The sequence below is a fragment of the Quercus lobata genome, chromosome 3, assembly GCF_001633185.2.
Source record: "Quercus lobata isolate SW786 chromosome 3, ValleyOak3.0 Primary Assembly, whole genome shotgun sequence".
NCBI classification, from domain to species: Eukaryota; Viridiplantae; Streptophyta; class Magnoliopsida; order Fagales; family Fagaceae; genus Quercus; species Quercus lobata.
This window is the reverse complement of record NC_044906.1, coordinates 63,796,518-63,818,403: the sequence shown is the minus strand read 5'-3', so window position 1 is coordinate 63,818,403 and position 21,886 is coordinate 63,796,518. Positions and strand designations below refer to the sequence as shown.

The 21,886-nt window shown below is 33.5% G+C and overlaps 1 protein-coding gene and 1 long non-coding RNA gene across 4 annotated transcripts; both read right to left on the bottom strand.

Annotated features, from left to right (window-relative positions):
- Positions 1 to 3,717: 3,717 nt before the first annotated feature.
- On the bottom strand, positions 3,718 to 8,384 carry LOC115982800. Of its 3 annotated transcripts, XR_004089731.1 has the most exons (7): positions 8,189 to 8,384; positions 7,937 to 8,011; positions 7,167 to 7,455; positions 6,557 to 6,875; positions 6,055 to 6,477; positions 4,722 to 5,567; positions 3,718 to 4,532 (listed from the first exon to the last, which is right to left on the bottom strand). It is a non-coding gene; the product is annotated as an uncharacterized LOC115982800 (long non-coding RNA). The 3 variants fall into 3 exon arrangements; XR_004089730.1 differs by having other exon boundaries at positions 6,055 to 6,875; positions 7,167 to 7,474; XR_004089729.1 differs by having other exon boundaries at positions 6,055 to 6,875.
- Positions 8,385 to 8,483: 99 nt separating this feature from the next.
- On the bottom strand, positions 8,484 to 14,438 carry LOC115981260 (TMV resistance protein N-like). Its single transcript, XM_031103420.1, has 7 exons — positions 13,782 to 14,438; positions 13,065 to 13,582; positions 10,484 to 11,624; positions 9,995 to 10,267; positions 9,032 to 9,895; positions 8,581 to 8,917; positions 8,484 to 8,497 (listed from the first exon to the last, which is right to left on the bottom strand). The coding sequence occupies exons 1-7, from the start codon at positions 14,382 to 14,384 to the stop codon at positions 8,484 to 8,486; spliced, it is 3,750 nt and encodes a 1,249-aa protein (XP_030959280.1). The 5' UTR covers positions 14,385 to 14,438.
- Between the last annotated feature and the right edge of the window lie 7,448 nt (positions 14,439 to 21,886).

Genomic DNA, 21,886 nt, shown 5'->3' with positions numbered 1-21,886 from the left:
TAAATTACATAAATCACATACTATGTGTGAGGGTCCTTTTTTCGACAAAGTCCAGGTCCAAATTGAAGCAAGGACCCTAGGCCCAGTTGTTGTGGTTTGAAGGGACTGGGCTTGGTTCACCACAGCTAAATGGCTGTTTACAAACCAAGTGATGCACAAAATAGTGATCCTACAAGAAATACATGCTAGCAAGCAAGAATGTATCGGAACAACAAGCAAAAGCAAAAGCAAAAAAGAAAGCAGCAAATGTAATAGCAGAGGACACGAATAAATGTTAGAGATCCTCAAGTCAATATTAAATATTTCGTTATCTTTTCTCAATTACAAATTACAAAATGCTCACTAAGACATGTTACAAGGTCCAAATAAGCTCAAAAATTACAGACTTACATGACTATTCAAGTCTCTAAGACTTGCAAAGTTTGAATATCTTTGAATCCAAGTATGTTTTATAGTGGCTGTCTGGGATACCGAAAAATGTCTCTCTCTCCTTTTCTACTTTTCTGAGTTTTGACCGAGTTTTCTTCTATGATTCCATTATCATCCCTCTTACCCTTCGATGTTGGCTGCCTTCCCCTTTTTATAGTGTCATTCCAAGGGTCCGGGGTCCTATTGATTCCCCTCCCTTGCTCCCTTGGGTACCAGAGCCCATTATGTGCCTATCACCCAGAAGACTGATTCTTTCCCTATTCCTCATAATTTCCTCCTTTTGGTGCTGTTTCTTTGAAAGCCCATGGCTGACTTTCCATTCCAGGGTGTGCTTAGGGAGTCGTTCTTGATTTCTTGTTTTTCCAAGCTTCTCACCCTTTCAGACTCAGATTTTGGTCGTTCTCTCTCTTTGTCATTTTTCCCAAGTGGGTAGAATCCAAGCCTGCTGGGTTGAAGGTTTTCCCTGCTGCCTCCCTTTATAGCTCCTCATTCTGGGTTTCTTGGGGTACCGTCCCTTTGGTCATGAATGGCTATCCTAAGCTTTTAGCTTTCTTGCTGCATCACTGGTTGCTTGAGAAGGACATATCTGTCCTTCGTTTCTTGTGCCTTTTTGGTATTCCCCTTGAGCTGTCTTAATCCCGTCTCATGCGTCCCGGGGATCCCGAATCTTTGACAGCCTCCGGGATCCCACCTTAGTTCTTCCCACTGGACTCTCTTCAATTCTCTGGTCTAAGTAAGCTGGGCCTTCTATCTTTTTTCCCTTTATTTTATGAGTGCTAAGGCCTGTCTAATTCCCTTGTGGTAAGCTCAATCTTTTTTTCAGATTCACTTTTTTTTTCGTGGCCCATTGTGTTATTTCTTTGGGCCTTGGTGTTTGTGATTTTTTTGGACCTCAACACTATGCATCTCATGAACTATATGATAATGTCCAAATATTCATGTTACCATTATTTTAGATAATAATAAAACAACTTTATTAATCACAACATTAAGTCATACATAATGTCATACATAGCATTATACAATAAGATTTAAAGAGCACATATCCTAACAACATTTTAGAGGAGTAGCAACTTATTTGATGGCCAATACAATATATATTGCTAGTACAACTGGTATCGATACGATATTGACTTATTTGGTATTAGGTTTGTTCTTTGCTTTCGTTAATTTGGGATTAGAATTAATATAAGGATTAGGTTTTGCTATAATTTTTGGTGCTGGGAACTAAATTTAAACTATGTGTTTCCTAATTTGCTTTTGATTGCTAAGAAGGAAGATGCTTTTGTGTTTTGTAATCTTGCCTTGATTCTAAAGAGTTGTTGGGCTTTTTTTTTTTTGGGAGCAAAAAAGAGTTGTTAGACTTAGACCACGCATTTGGAATCTCAAGTTTATTCGAACTAGAGGCAACTGGATATATTTGGGGGCCTAAGGCAAAAAATAAAATTGATGTCTTTTATATATTTAAATATGACTTGAAAAATTAAATATTATTTAAAATCTTTTATCTTGTTTTAAATGTAAAATTATTATTAATTAACATGAACTATGAAGAAATTTTTTTATATAGAAAGTCTATAACACAAAAAATTTGACAAAAATTTTCATACCTATTGATGTGATAGAATGATATTGGTAAGTAAAAGCGTGATGTTAGTGGTGGACCTAGGTGAGAATTAGTAAAAATTTGTCAACTTAACTATTATGAAAAATGTTGTGAATTTTTTTTTTGTGTATTGCTCTTTTTTTTTTTTTTTTTTTTTTTTTTTTTTTTTCCTTTTTTCCTTTTTGAGAAGTGCTACATTCACAATAGAACCCATTACTGAAATTATTTTTTTGCCATCAATAATGGCCTATAACAACTTGCTACTTAGGATTTGTTGTAAAATTGTTGTGAAAATTTTTGTGAAAGTTGCATTTTTATCTCTTTATTGGCTAATATTTAGGCTTAACTAAATTAAAATTTGGGGCTTTCTTTATACTTGGGGCCTTAGGCAATTGCATCAATTGCATTTAGTATTAAGCTGGCACTAATTCGAACCTTTTATGATTGGGAGTTCAAACTTGTTGATTTTCTTATAAACATATGTATTATTATACCCTGTTGCTAGTGAAATTGATTGTATGAGATGGTAGCTAAATAGTACTGGATAATTCAATGAAGAATTAACATGACGGTAGTATAATATATAAAAGGGAAATAGAACAAAAGTAAAATTGGTGTCTATGAAGTAGATGCATGAAGCTAGTGGTCCAAATATTCACCTTGATTTGAAAACAATATATAAAACTCATGGTACCTAAAATTGGAATTGGCTTGGTCCAATGACCGTCAAGATCATGACACGTGGTTAAAAGTAGACACGTGTCATAATTCTAATGGGTTCGTTGCACAAAGCATTGGATCCAATCTTTGTCCTCTAATATTAATTTACTATTGATGATATAGTTGGTAAATGTTAACTTTTATAGGTACATATCATTTTTCTCTATTATTATTATTTTTTTTAATAACTTTTTGTGTCAACACTTGAGAGATGTGTGACAAATTACTTATTAGTTCATCCGTCTTCAATTTAAGTTCAAATGAATCAAATCTCTCCCCCAACCAAAAGCATTGTAGTTCGGTGGTATTGAATGATTTCCTTTATGAGGAGAACCATAATTCAAATCCTCATTCCCTCACTTAGCTGTAAAAATTTATAATAAAAAAATCTCCTCTCCTCCACTTGGTAACAATTGAATTATTATAAAAATGATTCAAAAAAAAAATTGTCCATCTTTTCCTCCAAGCACAGTCTTCTATCCACCATTTTACTTTCCTTTTCCCTTCCTTCTTCTTCTTCTTCTTATTTTTTTTTAAAGCAAACAATAAATTGTTGTTAAAAATCAATAACAATGAACAAAGGAATTTCAATTTATTAAAAACCAAAAACAATGAACAAAGGAATTTCTTGGGTATTTTCATTATTCGGAAGTACTTATCTCTCAGTAAATGCCTATGCACCTAGGCTACTCACAGAAACCTGACTAAGTGAATAGGCTCCAAATGTTGTTTAAGATGACAACCTTATTCCAATCAGCTACTATATACAAATCCAATTGAGCCTACCTTCTTAACTTCTTAACGCTGTGGGGGCAATTATCACCTTACAGAAAGTGTTTCCAACGTGTAGAAGTCACATTATTGTTTATGATAATTGTTTTCTACTCAATTATCTCAACATAGAGATCACTTTCTAGTGATTACTACAGGAACATGCATTTATTCCCTTAAAACGAAGAAAATGTGCAAACAAAGAGTTCATTTATAATCGTTCCTTCCAATAAAATTAAAGCATATTTTTAACAGCTCACTATTAGTGACAATGCCTTTGTTGCCTCCTATTAATGCAAAACCTAAAGACAGTGCTCACATTAGTCCAAGGAATAAGAAACTCGAGACCAATATTGAGTTAACTAAGCAGCAGAGATTATGAGTGTCTAGTAGTTAGACTTGTAATTGAGAACAGAAGGGAGAACCGCTAAGAAAAGCAGCAGAACAATAAGAGGAGATGCTATTCTAGCACATGCTTGCCTTTCTCTTTAAGCATGGAGAGGTTTTGCTTATTTCTTTTTCTACTGTGAGCTGCCAAATGAAGGATGAGACTCCAATTGTCAGACAATGAGGCTAGGCCGTGCCTTGTAGTTTGCTTAAACTCTTCCTCATCATGCTGATGTACAAGACGGAATCCACACTTCACCATTGTCAAGTCTGGGCAATCGCTAACAATTGAAGCCTCAATGTGATTACATTGATTCAACCAATCTGGAAATGAGCTACGTAGTATATAGGATAGCCACATGAATCCACCTAGATGTAACGACATGACATCATCTTTAGTAAGGCAATAGGCATGAAGAGGTTCCAAAGAACCAACATTGCTTTCCAAATGACAATAAAGATGATGAGCATTTTCTGAATTAAGAATGTCTAGGATGGCAATAGGATCCTTGATGTTGACTGAGAAAGAAACACATAGAGCAAGTCCCCTCCAAGTACTATCATCAAGAATTTCACTTGGAGGAAAACAAGAATTATATACCAAACTTCAATCAAATTCCTGTAAAATAGGAACAAGATGATCAATGAGAGAGAATTTTTCAGACAATTCAAAATTTTTAAAAACAGTAAAAGTGGGGGTGATTCAACTATGGCTCTCCTTATAAGGGGGTTCAGACAATGCCACTGATGACTGAACTAGAAGGCAGCTTGATAGTAATTTGAAAGGAAATACACATTAATTTGTTACCTGTAAATCACTTTTGCTGAGTTGATTATCAGGGTGTTGATCTTCAAGATAGATGCTATCTCTACTGCTTTGCTCTGGGTAAATGGGTCTTCTCAGCCTTCCAAGGTTTGGATCCTCTTAAGAATAACCAGCTTCATTCTTTGGCTTATCATTTGGAGAATCACTAGCTACTGATTGATGGATGAGTTCCATACTGTAAAAAGGCACAGTAGAGCACTTAATGATCGTTTGCTCAAACTCTTCCACATCTTGATGGTATAAGAAATGTTCGTTGCCCACACTTCTTCACCATCAAATCTGGGAAGTTGCTTCCAATTGAAACCTCAATCTGACTGCTCTGATTAAAAAAATCTGACAATGACCCACGAGGTATGTAGTCTAGCCAAATGAATCCCTGTATATTTAACCACGTGAAGTTCTCTTCAGTGATTTGATAGAGAAGGGGAGATTCTAGGCTACCTTTCTCAGCAGCCAAATGACAAATAAGGTGGTGGGAAATGTCTGAATCCAGATTATCACTTGTGATAGTTGGATGCTCATGGACTGAAAATGAAGCACATAAAACTAGTCCTATCCAAGTACTAGCATTACTGAAATTTGAAGGTAGCTGGATAGACAGAGAAGGGCCTGTACTTTGATGCCTAAACCATTCCGGAATTTCACTTTGAGGAAAACATTTATTCATAGAGAATGTTTGATTTGAGGATGCTTTTGAGGATGATTTTAATGGTCGGTGTTCCACTAAATCTTCACGAATGATGTCCCAATTGTCATAAAGTGGAATAGAATTTGCCAAAACTCTTGTTCATCTTGTAGGTACACAAGACGAAGTCCACACTTCTGTACCTATATCCATATTATAGACTTATAGTAGTCAATATTTGATAAGCGTTTATCAATTGATGGGATAAATATAAGAGGTTTTATGAAGAATTTTTATAAAATTTAAACTCAATTAAAAAATACATATTCAAATAATGACGTGGAAAAATATGAACTTCCAAAACGCAAAACCTTTTGTAAAAAAATTTGGACTTTCAAAAATTTATGGGATTATATCAGAATTATAATAAAAAAGCTCTTCACAAGTGCAACATGTGTATTCAAAAGTTAGATGTTTGAAGTTCATTATTTTTTATTTGATCTTATTAGTTTAAGTTTTTTAAACTTATTATAATTAATGAATAAGAGTATTTTGGATCATTTAAAAAATAGACACCAAAAAAGTTGTGCTCTCTTTAACAATGGTATAGAAGGTTATAGATGGTGTAAAGTGTAAATGAAAGTCTTGTCAACTAGACATATAAAGGTCATGAGAGAAACAAAGAAGTACCTCAGAGTGTTCTCGACAATGACAATAATGGGTTGGCCTCTGGCATCAATGAATTATTGATAGCAAGTTACACAAACTTTTTCCTGATAATGTGGCACTCTCAATGTCCCATTAGATCCGCCAATTCCACTGGTTTCTCCCTCATCTTCATCATCATCATCATGGCTCTGCTGCTTTATTTTTTCCTGAAGCCCTCTCAATGTCCCACTAGACCCACCAGTTCCACTGGTTTCCCTCTTAACATTATCATCATCATGGCTCTGCTGCTTTGTTCTAGATTGATGAGCAGTAAATTGATGGATGAGATCGGAATTATCAGAAAACATGGTTGAGCATTGGACTAATGTTTGCACCAACTCTCCCACATTTTGCTGGTACACAAGAATGTAACCACAGTTCTGCACCATCAAGTCTTGGCTATCACTACCAAATAAAGCAGTTAAGAGATTGCTACAATTCAACTTATCTGAAAATCGAGCATGAGGTACATGCATGATCTTACATTGCTTTAACCAAATAAATTTGTTGTGTTCAGACTCAGTGATGCAATGTTTATTTGACACCGTCCAGTTGCCCATGTCACTTCTCAAAGAACAAGAAAAGCCATGAGAAATTTCTGTAGCTGAATTGTCAAGAATGAGAGTTCGATGCTTGTGCACTGTGAATGTAGCAAATAGAGCAATTCCTATCCAGTCAGAATTAGTATAAAGATTTGGAATTAGCTGGATTCTCAATAAAGAACCACTTTGATGGCAAAACCACTCCGGAATTTCACATTTAGGAAAACAATCATTATAAATATAGCATTGACTAGAGTAGCCCTGTAAAAAAGAAAATATGGAGCTTCATGAGAGAGTGAGAGAGAGACCTGAAAGTTGCTTTGAAACCAATGCTCAAGGCCTCTATTGATACAATTACTGAGTTCATTCTCATCCAATACGCTTAACTGGATAGAACTGAAGTTTGAATCTCTTGTAGCACCCCCGAAACCTGAGTGAGTCTATTCCAAGTAAAGCACAAACCCTCCTTGTTCTCATCAAATATGCTGTTTATGCAGAAAGTTGAATTGAGGCAAGTTCTTAAATGGACAAATGTCTATGGATATCATTTACCTGAGGACAAGCATGCCAAAAGGCAATTCTTTGAGTACTTGAAAGGTTTATCATTTCCTCCAACTTGAAGGAAACAATGTGTCTCATCTTGTATTTGTAATGCAGGGTTAAGCAAGCTTGGGTCTAAGTGACTTCATCACTGTGCAGAGAAGGAGCTTCAAGTTTACCTCAGTGTAGAGGGCTCATCAAAGGATTTTTTTTATAGGTTCCACACAAAATTTGCTTGACTGCCCTTGTCTTCAGTTCACAGTATGCCATGAAGTTTGAGATGCTTACAGCTCATAACCTTCTGCAAAATTTGCATCTCTCTTATTAATAGAGAGAGAACAAAAAATATTAAAGACCTTCAACCAGCTCTTCTTCAACCAGTCAAATACAAGCTATATTCTTCCAGAGATCCAACCAAAGACATTAAAATGCACAGCCATTTAAATTTTTGGTTAGCATGTCTTAAATGACCAGCTAACCTAGTAAATTATTATAGACCATTTAGGTGTGATGCAAATCATTTACGATTTATCTCAAACAATCCTGTACACAGACAACAAATTTGATGTAGCTTCTAAAATTCAGAATGATACACATTTTCTACAAAAGTCAGGATTCTAAGCGACTGGTGTACATAATTTTTTAAATCAAGAAACCAATTAAGTCCAAACGAATGAATAAAACTAGGAAACAGTTGCAAGATCTTTCCTCACCATGGTAAGCTAAGCAGAAATTATGCATCTCAATTTGAAAAATCAGATCACAAAGACACAAAATCATACCAGACAGAGCTCGCATCCAAGGCAAAAGGAAATCTGGGGCCTGCCAGTGACTTCAACCGCAACCATCCTAGTCAACTGCATTAACAAAAAAATAAGACCACTTAACCAAATTACAATTTCTAAGTTCAGAAACTTTTTCAGTACCCCCTTTTTTTTATAGAAACACAATAAATACTTATAAGTTGATATGATATCCATTGCCATTGTGTAACAGATGCAAATGAAACAGTGCTACCAAAAATGGAAACATACCTTGGCATCAAATGCAAAAAGAAACCGGTCAGAAACGACCGAGGAGAAACAGTTTCAATGTGATTTTTTGATTGAGGCATATTTCCTCAGAGTTCATCAACGTGTCCTCTGTTTCTTCGACCCCCAACCTTTTATAGAATACCCATAATCAACAGCATCATCTTCTTGAGGAGGACAGGTGCATTCTACGTGGACCCCCCACTTGTTGATAGCATCATCTTCTGGAGGAGGATAGGTGTAATATGACTTATATCTAATTGAAACCTTAACACGATTCTGGTCAGTTGGATTTGATTCATTCAAATGTCTCTGTAGCAGAGACCATTGAGTTAGAGAAAATAAATATTGTGAACATGAATATCGTCGCGGTAGATTAATAGACTCATATTCACGATTTTCATAACCATTGATGGAAATTTCAACAAAGCCATCAAAGCCCTCTGGTCCAGGAACAATACAGACAACCAATTTTGGAAAATTGCGACCAACAAAGAAAAATATGGAGTTATCAACACTTCGATGATTAAACCATTTCAGCATCTCAGTTCCCGAAAAACTAATATCAGAACCAAAGCGATGAAAGCCAGCAAAGCTCTCTCTCCAAAATTCAACCTTTTCAGTAGCCCTAGTTTCAGATGGTAAATTATTGGAGAACTGCAGATCCATTAATTTGTTGCTTCTTGCGCTACCACATACTCTATTTGGTAAAATCCCAATAATTCCTATTACCTGCATGCAATTAGAAAATTCAATATTTTTCATTTAGCAAATCTCGTAAAGTATTTAGATAAAGTAACAAAAATTGTTTCTTTATATATATATATCTTAAAGAAAGAGAGAGACCTGATTAAATAGCCCGCTTGGTGAGGTATTCAACAACATGGAACCATCCACATCAACGCTCCTTATTGATTGTGGAAGTCCTTGAATTTCACGAAGAAGCTTGCATTTTTTAGCATAAAGTTCTATTAATCTGGGAAATCTGCTAATGCTTTCAGGGATGGTAACAATATTGGTTTCAGATAGATCTAGTTCTATCAATTCGGGGAAGTAATCAGGCTTCATCAAAAGATCTAATTCAATTATGCCTTCATATCCCAGGAGATACAAATGTGTCATGTTCACAAACCCATATCCGGAAGAGCCATCAAAAGAATCGCACGTCGGTCTCAATTTGGCAGTAGGAGTATGAAAGTACTGAAGCTGTTGCAATTTATAAATGCTATCTGGAAGATCCCCAAGGTTTTTGCACTCAGCAAGGGATAATGTTTCAAGCTTAGTGAGATGCTCGATTGATGAAGGCACCTCTCTAATACCACTCCCTTCTAATTCTAAAGTGTTTAAACATTCCATTTCTGGATGAAAATTAGGGAGCTTCTCAAGGCTTGAGCAGTTAGAAAGATCAAACCAATGAAGAGATTTCAACCTGAGCTGGCTTGGAAGAATTTGAAGTTTACTACAACCATCGAGAACCCATTCTGTAAGCTTTTCAAGAGATCCAAAGCATTCATCAATCTCAACTAAATTTTCACAACCTGAGAGGTCCAAATACTCTAAATTTGGGGCCCCTAATTCAGTTAATTTAACTAAATTTACACAACCAGCGAGCTCCAAACTCTCTAAATTTGGGGCCCATAATTTAGGTGATTCCGTAATAAATTCACAACCACTGAGATTGGCATTTATCAAATTTTCTAAGGGACGCTCCTGTAGGGGAAAAAAAATAAAATCAAAAGTTAACTACAACAAAATTTGAAATAAAAAAATTTAACAAAAATCCCAGTTTAAAAATATACATAATCATACCTGTGTGATTAGCTTTGGCAATCTAATGCGACTATGTGGCATCTCAATAGCAACAAGTTGTTCAGGAAAATACTCAGATGGCCAGTGAAAAGGATAATTGGGCCACATAAGAAATATTAGACTATTGGGAAGAAATTCAAGTGGTTCACAAATATGAACATTTTCAACTATTAGAAATTTGAGATTTTCCATCTTTCTAAAAGCTTCCATGTGTAGTTGCACTTTTACTGGTTGGGGCGAATGCAACATTATGCCTCGAATTTTTTTTGATCCCTAATTGGAGAAGCATCAAGTCAATTATAGAAAGTAATATAATTTTCCAAATGTATAATAATTTTGAAATTTTAAGCCAAAATAAAAAATACAGATGAACTAATATTTTATAAAATGTTAGAAAAAAAAATTAAAGAAAAAATACAATACCTTCACCTAGTGAAAAAGAAAAAGAAAAAAAAAAGAGCAAAATAATTGAAGAAAAAGAACTTGTACCTTATTTCTAGTTACTACTTCAAGCGAATCCTTATAACAAAATAACCTACTACGTTTTCCGAGGATGTTTGGTGCTTGTTGTCGAACAACTTCCCTACCCATTTGTTGTATCAAGTCATGCATTGACAATCTACCATATCGATCAATGATTATGAGACATTTATCAACAAGTCTCGGAATACCAAAACCTGGATATAATTCACATGCATCTAATATCTTTACAACATAACCTTTGTCCCATCCTTTGAAGAAACATGCAATATCGAGAAAAATATCTTTCTCAGTGTCTTGCAATCCATCATAACTCACTTGAAGTTTCTTTTGAATGTCCTCCTTGGGAATTTTCTTATACATATCTAATGCACTTTCCCATTCAGTTTTAGGTCTTCCACACAAATCACGAGCTATTATTTCTAGAGCAAGTGGAAGGCCATTGGCAAAATCTATGAATTTAGTTGCAAGTTTAGAATAATCTTCATCATGAGGTTTGTTTCTAGGAAAGGCATGCTCTTTAAAGAGTTGAAGAGCTTCGTGTTTGTTTAATTGCTCGACCTCAAATTCCTTGACCTTGTAAGTTGTACAAACATTTTCTTTAAGGGCAGTTAACAAGTGTCTATCTCGTAATGTTATAATGGCTCTACTTCCAGGAGCAAACCAATTACATTTTCCAAGAAAATTTTTTATTGGTGTCGAATCATCAACATCATCAAGAATTAAAAGAACCTTTTTGCAGCGAAGTGTCTCCTCTATCAAAGTGATTCCTTTAGAACTGTTGCCCACTTTCCATTTTCCATCCCTTGAGATGTCATTAAGAAGTTGCTTTTGTAGTTTGATTATGCTAGCATTTGTCCTTAATTTTTCTCTAACATTCTCTAAAAAGCTACTTCCATCAAAATGTTTAGCAATTTTATTATAAACAGCTTTTGCGATTGTAGTCTTTCCTACTCCGGGAAGGCCATACATCCCTACCATGCAAACTTCATCTAATCCAATATCTAAAAGTGACTCTATGGCCTCTGCACGAGAATTTATTCCAACTGGGTATTTAGCAACATATAACGGCATCCAATTTAATTTAGCATTTGATATCTCTTCAACAATGTTTTGGATGAAGTCAGATTCAGATTTATATGGAGCGCAGCTGACAATCACATATCATAAGAAAACATATAATTAGATAGATTAGCAGATGAACTACGATTTCAAGATATCTAGTAGTGAGTTATAGCACACAACTGTCTTTGATATTAACATCATATTAGAAATATAAAAATACATGGGAGAAACTCGTAATTGGACCTTGTTAGACTAATTAACTTCATACTAGATCAATGGTGGCTTTAAGAATTTTTTTTAGAGTGGTCATTAAAAATTTAAATTAAAAAAAAGTTAATAAAATAAAACTTGAATATACGTATTGACATCACCAAAAAAAAAAAAAAAAAGGCTCAATTACAGGAAGTTTTTTATTTTCCTTTCGCAAGTTTTTATATTTTGAAATCGTTGTATGATAGCTTTACTATCAATGCTAGCAGCTACATCTTTTTCAATGTATACAGCTAAGCAATCATTAAACTATTGATCTCCTATTCAATTACCCATATATTGCACATTGACATCACAACCACAGGAAAAAAAAAAAAAAAACGCTCAAATACTTGAAGTTTTTAAATTTCCTTTCACAAGTTTTTATATTTTGAAATTGTTGTATTATAACTTTATTATCAATGCTAGCAGCTACATCTTTTTCAATGTACACTCCAAACAATCATTAAACTATTGATCTCCTATTCAATTACCCATATATTGCCTAAATAAGTAACAATATAAATAAAATGCGTTATCTTTTTGGAAAAGTGTATCACGTAAATCCAACAAATTCAGCTAAAGACTAAAGCAAGCACTAACAGACTAGCTAATGAAAAATGTGCATTAAAAAAAAAAAATTAAAATTTGCCCTTTGTCAACACAATTTAAAAAATTACAATTAAATTGATTTGGGCTTTAGGCTAATTTTTTTGTTTGGGCAATTTTTGAGAAGTGCTACGTCCACAACATTTTCGCGACACTCTCACAACAAAGCCTATAAGTGGTAAATTTATACTGGTTCTAATTTGAACCTACTATTGCAATTATTTTTTTGTCCACCAATAATAACCCAAAACTTAGAATTTTTTATGAAAGTGTTGCAAAAATGTTATAAACATAGCATTTCGCGCAGTTTTTTGGTTCTATATTCAAAGAACTAAAATTTTGGAAAGATTGAATTCTATTTTTAATGGGCTCAAATTTTTATTTAGAGTGTTCAATTTTTTTTTTTTTTAAGAGTGGGCAAGATTTTTTTCTAGGTGGTCAATGACCCATAGTAATTTAAAATTCAATTTTTTTTAAGGTATATAAAATAATTTTTCAAGGTCAAGGTGGTCATGTGACCACCCTAATTAACACTTGACACCACCCCTGTACTAGATGATATGATCAAAATATAATACTTTTGCAGGCAGTGGTTATGACAAACCAGATTAGCAGTATATAAAATTAGTAAACTCATGAATCATAATGTCAACAATTAGATACATACCCTTTCTTATAATGCCATCCAGATGCATTAGCTGCTTTTTTTAGAGCATCCCTCCACCTCTGCACCTTGTCCTTGTCCTTGTTATTCTTGAACTTCTTTTCATGATTAGCCAGTGCAATTCCAAAGTTTCCATCTTGATTTCGTATTTTTGATGGATCAACATTGAAAAAAATTGGACGAATTTGAACCTCCTGGTCCTTTTCTCTACACTCAACAATCTCAGCAAGTTCATCCAAGCACCATTTGGACTCTGCGTAGTTTTCAGAGAAGACAATAACCAAAATCGATGAATTTTTGATGGCTTGGATAAGTTTTTCCGAAATTTCTTCTCCCCTCGGAAGATCAATATCGTCGATGAAGGTGTTAATGCCTTTGTTGCACAAAGCCTTATATAAGTGGCTGGTAAAACCTTCGCGGGTATCTTCACCTCTAAAGCTCAAGAAGACAGCATACTCCCATTGGCGAGTGGAAGAAGAAAAGCTGGCTCCTTCATTGTTCAAGGAAGCCATTGATGGGATCTATAAACGAAAGATTAGGAAAAGAGTGAATTGAATCAGAGAAAGAAATAGGAATCAGATTAGTGCAACAGGAAATGTGTTTGGAATGCAATTAAAGAGAAGAAAGTATTAGAGTGGGGTGTAGGTATAGGAAAACGAAAAATGCATATCTTTTTAAATAAAAAACAGCTGTAAAGTAAAAACACTAGTGTAAACACACCTGTACAATTGTTCTTTGTTCCATATTTGTCCTAGTGTTTGCAGAGAATGACAAGGCAGGAAATGTGTAGGCAGGGATTGTGATCATAATGTTCTGGACACTAATAGCATTGTTTGCATTAGTTTCACCACAGTCATATTGAGCATCTGGAACTGTGACTTGTAAACTTGTGGTTGTTTGTTGGATTTCCTCGGCGCCAACTTTTGCACGTAGCTCCAACATTATGTACAACTCAATAGCACTTACTTGGGCTATCCTCTCCATCTTGTCAAACATGATCTTCACATGTTTGTCTGCTTCTATCGCCATATACTTGTAATTAATCCGATCCTTGAGGACTTCATGTGGAGAACGAAAAATAATTTGTATGTCGTGCAAAGTAGGGTTCACACACAATTCTTCCATAGCTATCATCTTTAAATCATTAAGGGTCTTCAACCTATGATCAATTTGAGTATAATAGCACTTTATACCCAGTCCTTCAAATGGCAATCCCTCACTCGCATTGGCATTGCTAAGCGGACCACCGTAGTATAAGATTATATCAATTACAGTCATTGTGAACCTATTAGAGTCAATTGTAATATGTTCGTTACAAAACATTTTATCTAATCAAAGTAGAAAACATTTTATCTAGTCAAAGTACAAATTCCAATTTATTCAAAGGGATGACTTTCATTACACATTCTTACGTTAGACAAAATATGTCTTCAAATTAGTTCTGATAAAAAAACCTATCTATATAGCCGTTTCATACCCAATACAAAAAAGACCAAATCCTTCTTGGGTCATGCTAAGACTACCTATTTCATACCCAATACCCAAAAAAAAGAAAAAAAAAAAAAGAAAAGCCAAAATCCTTCTAAGGTCATGATAAATACACACTTTTGATAAGAGCCTAACATTACTAAAGATGCTGAATAAATTTTGCTAACAAAAACCATGCAAATAAATCCTCAAAATTTACACTAACAAAACAAAGTTGTATATATTCGCAATATCATAGTATCTTAACTAAGGTTTTTTTTCACAATATCATAGTATGTTAACTAAGTTTTTTTTTTTTTTTTTTTTGAGAAAAAGTATCGTAACTAAGTTATGTTAAGTATCTACCAAATAAATAAGCAAAGTAAAACGCACACCCCAACAATAAATAATACCTTACTACAATGGCAATAAAACCCTTATCTGAAATGTAAATTTGTTGAGAGGGAGGAGCAGTGATAGAGAGAGGCCATGTGGTGTGAGATAGAGACAATGTGGTGTGAGACGTGTAGGTGTTATGGGTGAGTGAGCAGTGAGACAGTGGGTTTGTTCTGGATTTGAGTGTTTCAGTTTTCTACTAAATGTGCTACATGTTTCAGTTTTATGCTGACATAAATCGAGTCTTATAGACTCGGGGTTTACTTTTTAAAAACTCAAGTCTGTAAGACTCGAGATCCATGAGACAAAAAAACCTCCATATCAGCAAGTGGAACTTGACTCTTTGAGACTCAAGTTTTATATGGAACTCGAGCTATAAAAACTCGAGACGTTACTTTACTGAATCGTTTTTTAACACATGCTAACTAACGACATACAATCCCAAAATTTACCCATGTGTGTACATAAGTGAGTGCATAATAGAAAAAGTGGTGAAATTTACCCAATATTGCTCAAAACTCACTCGCATCAGACTATGTATTTCTGTGTAAATATACACAATTATTGGAGCTTTTTGTAGCTTTGTATTTTAATTTTTTATTATATTTTCTCTTCCCTCTCTCGTCATATTATCTCTCTTCCTCTAACTCTATTCTTTGACTATCTCCTCTTGAATTCCAGCATCTCCACAAATTCATCAAAATCATCCTAAATTTAGATCTAAACTCATTAAACCCATATACAAAAATTTAGATCCCAAACTCATCAAACATATATGAATCATTATACCCATTATACAAAAAAAATAATAATAATAAATAAATAAATAAATCATCAAACCCATATACAAAAAAAAATATATATATATATATATATATATGAATCATCAAACCCATATTGCACAAAAGAAGAAGAAGAAGAAGAAGAAGTAGAAAAGAAGAAGAAGCACCAGCACCAGCAGCGGCGAAGAAGAAGAAGAAGGCGTAGCGGTGAAGAAGAAGAACCAGTAACGACAGCTGGGCGGCGAAGAAAAAGCAGAACAGCGGCAGCGGTGGCTGTGAAGAAGAAGCAGAGCAGCAGCAGCGGTGGCAATATGGCTGAGAGGCGACAGATTTGATCTGTGGCCCACCTCAAAAAAAAAGTTTGTCTGTGTGAGTACTACCATGATACCATCCTATATATGTAAGTGGAAGTGGAAGTGGAACACGCGTTTTCCACAAAGGTACTTTACAGTTGTCTCCTCCTGACTGTCCTCTAATTTTTTGACATGAATTTTCCACAATACATGCCAGAAACTTTACCAGTTACCACTTTTTCCACAATACATGCCTTTCTCTTTTTGACTGAAAATTATGAACACAGAGTGAACGCATTCAAACGTACGTCAGAAACTTTACCGTTCTTTCCACAATACATGCCTTCTCTTGTTGACTCTTTGAAAAAGTGAGAGTGAACGCATTGAAAAAGAAGAATAGTGGGTTGTCTGTGTGAGTACGACCATCTACCATCCCATATGTGTAAGTGCAACTCGCGTTTTCCAGGAAGCTACGTCTCCTCCTGACTTTCCTCTAATTTTCTGACAACGCGCAATGCATTTTCCACAATACATGCCACAAACTTTACCACTCTTTCCACAATACATGGGATTTTTTTTTTTTTTTCCTAATGTTCGAAATAAAAAGTGCATTTTAATAAATTATTGGCTTAATTAAAAAAAAAATAGTTTATTTTTTTATTTTTTAATTATTAAAAGGTGAGATAAATTTAGGGTCCGTTTGGTTGGGCAAATAGAAAGTGAGAGGATAAAAAATAGAGAGGGAATGAAAAAGTGGGAGAACAGAAAAAAAAATTTATTTTCCCTTATTTGTGTTTGGTTGGAAGTATGAATTTTTTTTTTTGTTTGGTTAAGAACAAAAATAAAATGATATAAAATGTAGTTTGTATAAATTTACAATCATGTCTCTATTAGATAAAACACAAAAAATACTATTTTATATTTTTATTAAAAAAAAATATGAATGACCACTTCATTTAAAAAAAACACAAGAAATTCAAGAATCCAAAATTGTTTAAAAAAAATAAACTAATGAAAAAAAAAATCCAAAACAAATAACGCCTAAAAGACCCCCCCCCCCCCAAAAAAAAAAAAAAAAAGAGAGAGAGAAAAAGAAAAGAAACGAATTGCACTTGCACCTAACAAAACAAACCTGTCACTAAGAAGTAAGAATTAATGGAAGCAAAAAAAAAAAAAAAAAAAAAAGGCAAAACCTGAACAACAGAAACATTGGTGAGGGGGCATTTTAGTCCAAAGTTTTGGACCACATTTTCACTCCTATTTTCTCCCCATTTGGGGGAGATTGAGTTTTGGTGGGCCCGAAGAGAAAACAGCCAAGCCTTACTATTTTTCTCTCCCCCTCTCCCTCCCAACCAAACAACCCTCTCACTCATTTTCTTTCCTATTTTCCACTCATTTTTTTTTTCCATCTTCCCTCATATCCACCCAACCAAACATAAGTACATAAACAAGGGAATTAAGAAAAAAATGTCCAAAGTTCTTATGAACCCAATTGATTTGTTGGTGTTTCAAGGGAATTAAGACCTCCTAATCGATAAATAGACTATTTCAAGGGAGTCTAAACCTTCAAAGTAAATACTCACTCAATAATAAATAATTTTTTAGCTTTCTTTATTTAGTTATTAATCAACATTAAGTTATATAAATAGATAGTTTTACAAGATAAAACTAACTTTTAAATTTAGAAGAAACCTAATCTTTATCTACTACAAGTAGATAAGAGTTATTCAAATACTAAACTAACAATTTATCCTATCATTATCTAATTATTAAACTCCTAAAAAGATGTTAAGAACAGTGTTAAAGTTTCGCTTTTCAAGCCTCATGGCTGCTTAGGTGGCTGTTTTTGGATTGTGATGTGGGCCAATTGGTTGGACTTGAGGATTTCATGGTGGTGACTCAAACACACGAGAAATTATTTGGTCCACTGGGAGGATTGTTGAAATGGTCCCCCCAACCAATTAAATAATGTCATTTATGTAAATGTGTGAGTCAAATTTTTAATTAGCACAAGAATTAAAAATAAAAAAACCACCAGGTGATGTCACATTTGTAAAAATTGCAACTTTTTATTGGTTAAAATGACCTGGAGGACCACGTTAGCAATCCTCTCGGTAAATCTAATAATTTCTCCAAAGACACCATGGATATTAAGGATGTGGGTTTGACGTGGTGTTGCCCCATAGATATGGCTAAAAGCAAGAAAATACATTTTTGTGTTTTTCAAAATTAAGCAAAAGCACAACATGAAAGAATATATTGCAATCAATTGCATGCCATTTTTTTTTTAAAGTAAGTCAAGTCAAGTAAATATTTTAATATTACATTTCTATTTGTTGAGCAATCTAACTATAAACAAATAAAACTAAACAAAACAAAAAAAAAAAAAAAAAAAAATTGATGAAGAAGTTTGTCCACAAATTGAAAAGAAAGTCCAAGAACCTTCAAGTCAATTGTCATGAAATTTCCCAAGAGTCCAATACGATGCTTATAAGTCATCATATGTTAAGAACACTTCTACATCCACAAAATACCAAATTGAAAAGAAAGTACCTTGCTTTTAAGAGTTGAAAATAAAGGTTTTGATAGGTATTACATAAGAGCATTAACATCCGAGATGGCAAAAAAGTTCTATTTTACACGCTTAATCTATTTTGCCATCTTATTTTACAACCCTCCCAAAATCTCAGTTTCTATTTTTACATAAATCATAATAAAATAATATAAACTTCCTATTAAAATAAAAGCATGAATTATTAAGGACATTATAGGCAATCAAAACCTAAAATCTACTAAACTAAGTGTTACTTAAAAAAACAAAGCACTAAAGTATTGAAAATTGAATTTACCTGAACTTTTAATTAAGAGCTTTGAGGAGGTTTGTCTTCCCTTTCAAACCGAGAGCTATATCGAAGTATCCATGTTGGTTAAGTACAGACTCTGAGCATGTCCCATGTTTCTCCCACTCGTATGTCCAAAATTGTATTCTGTTGCTACTAGGGCAAGCTAGTGATGGCCAATTTTTTTGCATATTGCTTATAAGGTTTGATGTCTATAGCCATGAAATAGGAAGATTGAGAATCATAGTTCAATCTAGAAAAAATTATAACAATATTGAACTAATTTAATTGAAGCCTTCCCAAAACAAAAATAATAATAATAATAATAATAGTGATTGAAGCCTAAACTCCAAATGTTTTTAAGATGAGCAAGGTTTGGGTTCAGTTCAGTGCATCCTTTGCATAGGACCCAATATGATATAGATAAGTAAATCGTGACATATAGAGACTTGTGGTTGTGGTAGGAACATATCAGCTCTAGTGCACAAAATTGAAAATACTCGACCCAAGAATTGTCCTTGCAAGATACCACTAATTGTCTTGATTAAAAAACTATGCAGTTTCTGCCCTTTTGCTTTTTAGCCCAATGCAGTTTCTACCCTTTTATTTTGCGTTTTCAAACGGAAACACATGTTATGGTAACTCATTTAAGCCGTTACAATAAGCATGCCCATGATTTAAGGAAATTATTTATATGGGCTTTGGCTCAAGTAGCTCGGTAATAAATAATTAAATATAGAATTTGAATAGTTTTTTTTTTTTTCCTTCTTCCCAAATAATAATACTCTATAATGATAATAGTGAAAACTCACAAATTCCTGCATTAGTTTAGAAAATATGTTTAGAAACTTTTAATAGAAAAAGAAAAAAATAATCAACTTTTTGACGACTTTTTATAGTTTTCATGAAAATTGTATCAAAACTTCCATAAAATAAGTGTATTTTTTGTTAACTAAACCTATAATAATAAGTAAAGGATGCCATTTCTCTTGCCATGAATTAAGGAAGGAGAGAAACCTGTAATAATAACTAAACCTGTGATTTGTTGTGAAAATGTTGTAGACGTAACATCTCTCAAACAAAAATGTTTTAGATATGCATTCACCTAAAAAAGAGGGGGAAAAAAATCTAAAATGGGAAATTTTATAAAAGTAAAAGGACAGTTTTCTCCTTGAGAGTTGGCATTATTAGTTGGTTTATACATAGTAATAGTATACAGCTAATAGTCTATTCATTTCTAAAAAAAAAAAAAAAAAAAAAAAAAAAAAAAAAAAAAAAAAAAAACTGTCCAATTAATATAGCTTCCGTTCTTCTCAAAACATAGCCAGACTGATAATTGATAAGTCCTATGTACACACCATGGACAACTCAATGCAATGAAATATTCTTCTATTCAAAGATTATTCTTTTGAAAAATGCCCTTGAAATCTGATAGCCCATAACCTAACATTGAGTTCATGTTCAGTCTAGTGTGAATGCCACAATGAGAGTCCAATTTATGGTACATCTCTGTGGATGGAGAGAAGAGAACTGAGTTAGGGAGAATGGGTTTTCAATGACTCTAATTATTAGGGTTTATTATATTTGAAAGCTTTGGTAAATGAAAAGTAAAAACGCCAATTGTCTAACTCAATAACATTATTTGATTTTTTTTTTTTCAATGGGGAGAACTTAGATTTGATTCCCCAACCATACTCAGCAAAAAAATAAAATAATACTGTAATACACTAAGTTCATATGTCAGTATTTGTTAAAGGAATTTTATTTGGAGAGATTTTGTTGGATTAAATAAAGTGAATCAAACACTAGGACTAGAAGGCTCATGTTTCTTCTGAGTCCTTCATTTGAATGAAGAATTAAAATTTCACTTGTTTGAATGAAATTGGTGTACCTTGTAAAGTATGGTGGGTTGTTTGGGGTAAGCAAATTGAGTGTCTTTTTGTTAGAAGACCTCCCCTCAAAAGGAGAAAAAAAAAAAAGGTCATTGAAGACCAAATCAATACATTGATTTCAAGATAAAATTTATGGGATAAATTATTAAAGAAATTTGTTGGGTTGAGAAAAAAAAAATGCAATTAAAATTCTAATTTTTTTTAGAAAACTTTTGTATGTAATATTATAATCCTATTGTAAATATGGATTCTATTGTAATGTATTATCAAGAAAAATGTATGAGAAAATATAGCTCTTTAGACTTTTGTCTCGTAAATATAGGCTACAAGGCCAAACCACGTAAACATGTTTTCTTTCTTCTTCCTTTTTTTTTCTTTTCCATCACTAATTTTTGTACTTTTAGTTTTAACTACTCTTTGTTGAATAAATGGTCTTACAGTTTTGTTCGAAGGGTCAGAAGAGAAATTAGAGACTGCAAATTGTAATTGGTCTTAAACTATCCAAAAAAAATATGTTGGATATTGACTCTCTGTTTCTTTCTTTCTCTTTTTTTTTTTTTTTTTTTTTTTGAGAAATATTTTTTTATTAAGCTTTATTTAGCTGTTTCGTTTCAGCCCCATCACCAGTCCATCGCAATAATATTAATGCATTTATTCTCTTTGTCAAGAACTAGATTTTAGACTCCTGTGAAACTCATATACTAGGGGTGTAAATTGATTCTTTAACAAGCCCATGCCTAGTTATTACAAAGCCCAAAAGTACATGAATCCACACGAACCTTTGGAACTCTATGTACTATGCAAATAAACACAATGGATTCTTTAACAAGCCCATGTCTAGCTATTACAAAGCCCAAAAGGATCCCAATTAAGATTATTTGACCCATCTCTTCTAGATCGGAAGACTCTCACACAAATTTAACCCTCCATAATTCTGTCCAACTAGAGAAAAACTATTCAAACAAAGAGAAGCAAATACTGTAGATAGCTTCAACTGGTGGTCTCAAAGTAGCGTCTTTTGATATAGAGATCAGTCCTAAATTAAATTGATTGGAATAATCTACGAGTTCCAAAACAATGACTTTTAACTGATTTTTTTTTAATTTTTCATTTTTTATAAACATCTTTTAACTTATTTAACTGAAGATTAAAGTA

Bases quoted from the DNA above. Each gene is read 5' to 3' on its own strand.
- LOC115981260 (XM_031103420.1), bottom strand. From the start codon at position 14,384: ATGTTTTGTAACGAACATATTACAATTGACTCTAATAGGTTCACAATG. The intron at 13,583-13,781 runs GTGTGTTTACAC...TTTCGTTTATAG, and splicing joins AACAAAGAACAATTGTACAG to ATCCCATCAATGGCTTCCTT. The intron at 8,918-9,031 runs GTCTCTCTCTTT...AATTGCATGCAG, and splicing joins CAAGCGGGCTATTTAATCAG to GTAATAGGAATTATTGGGAT.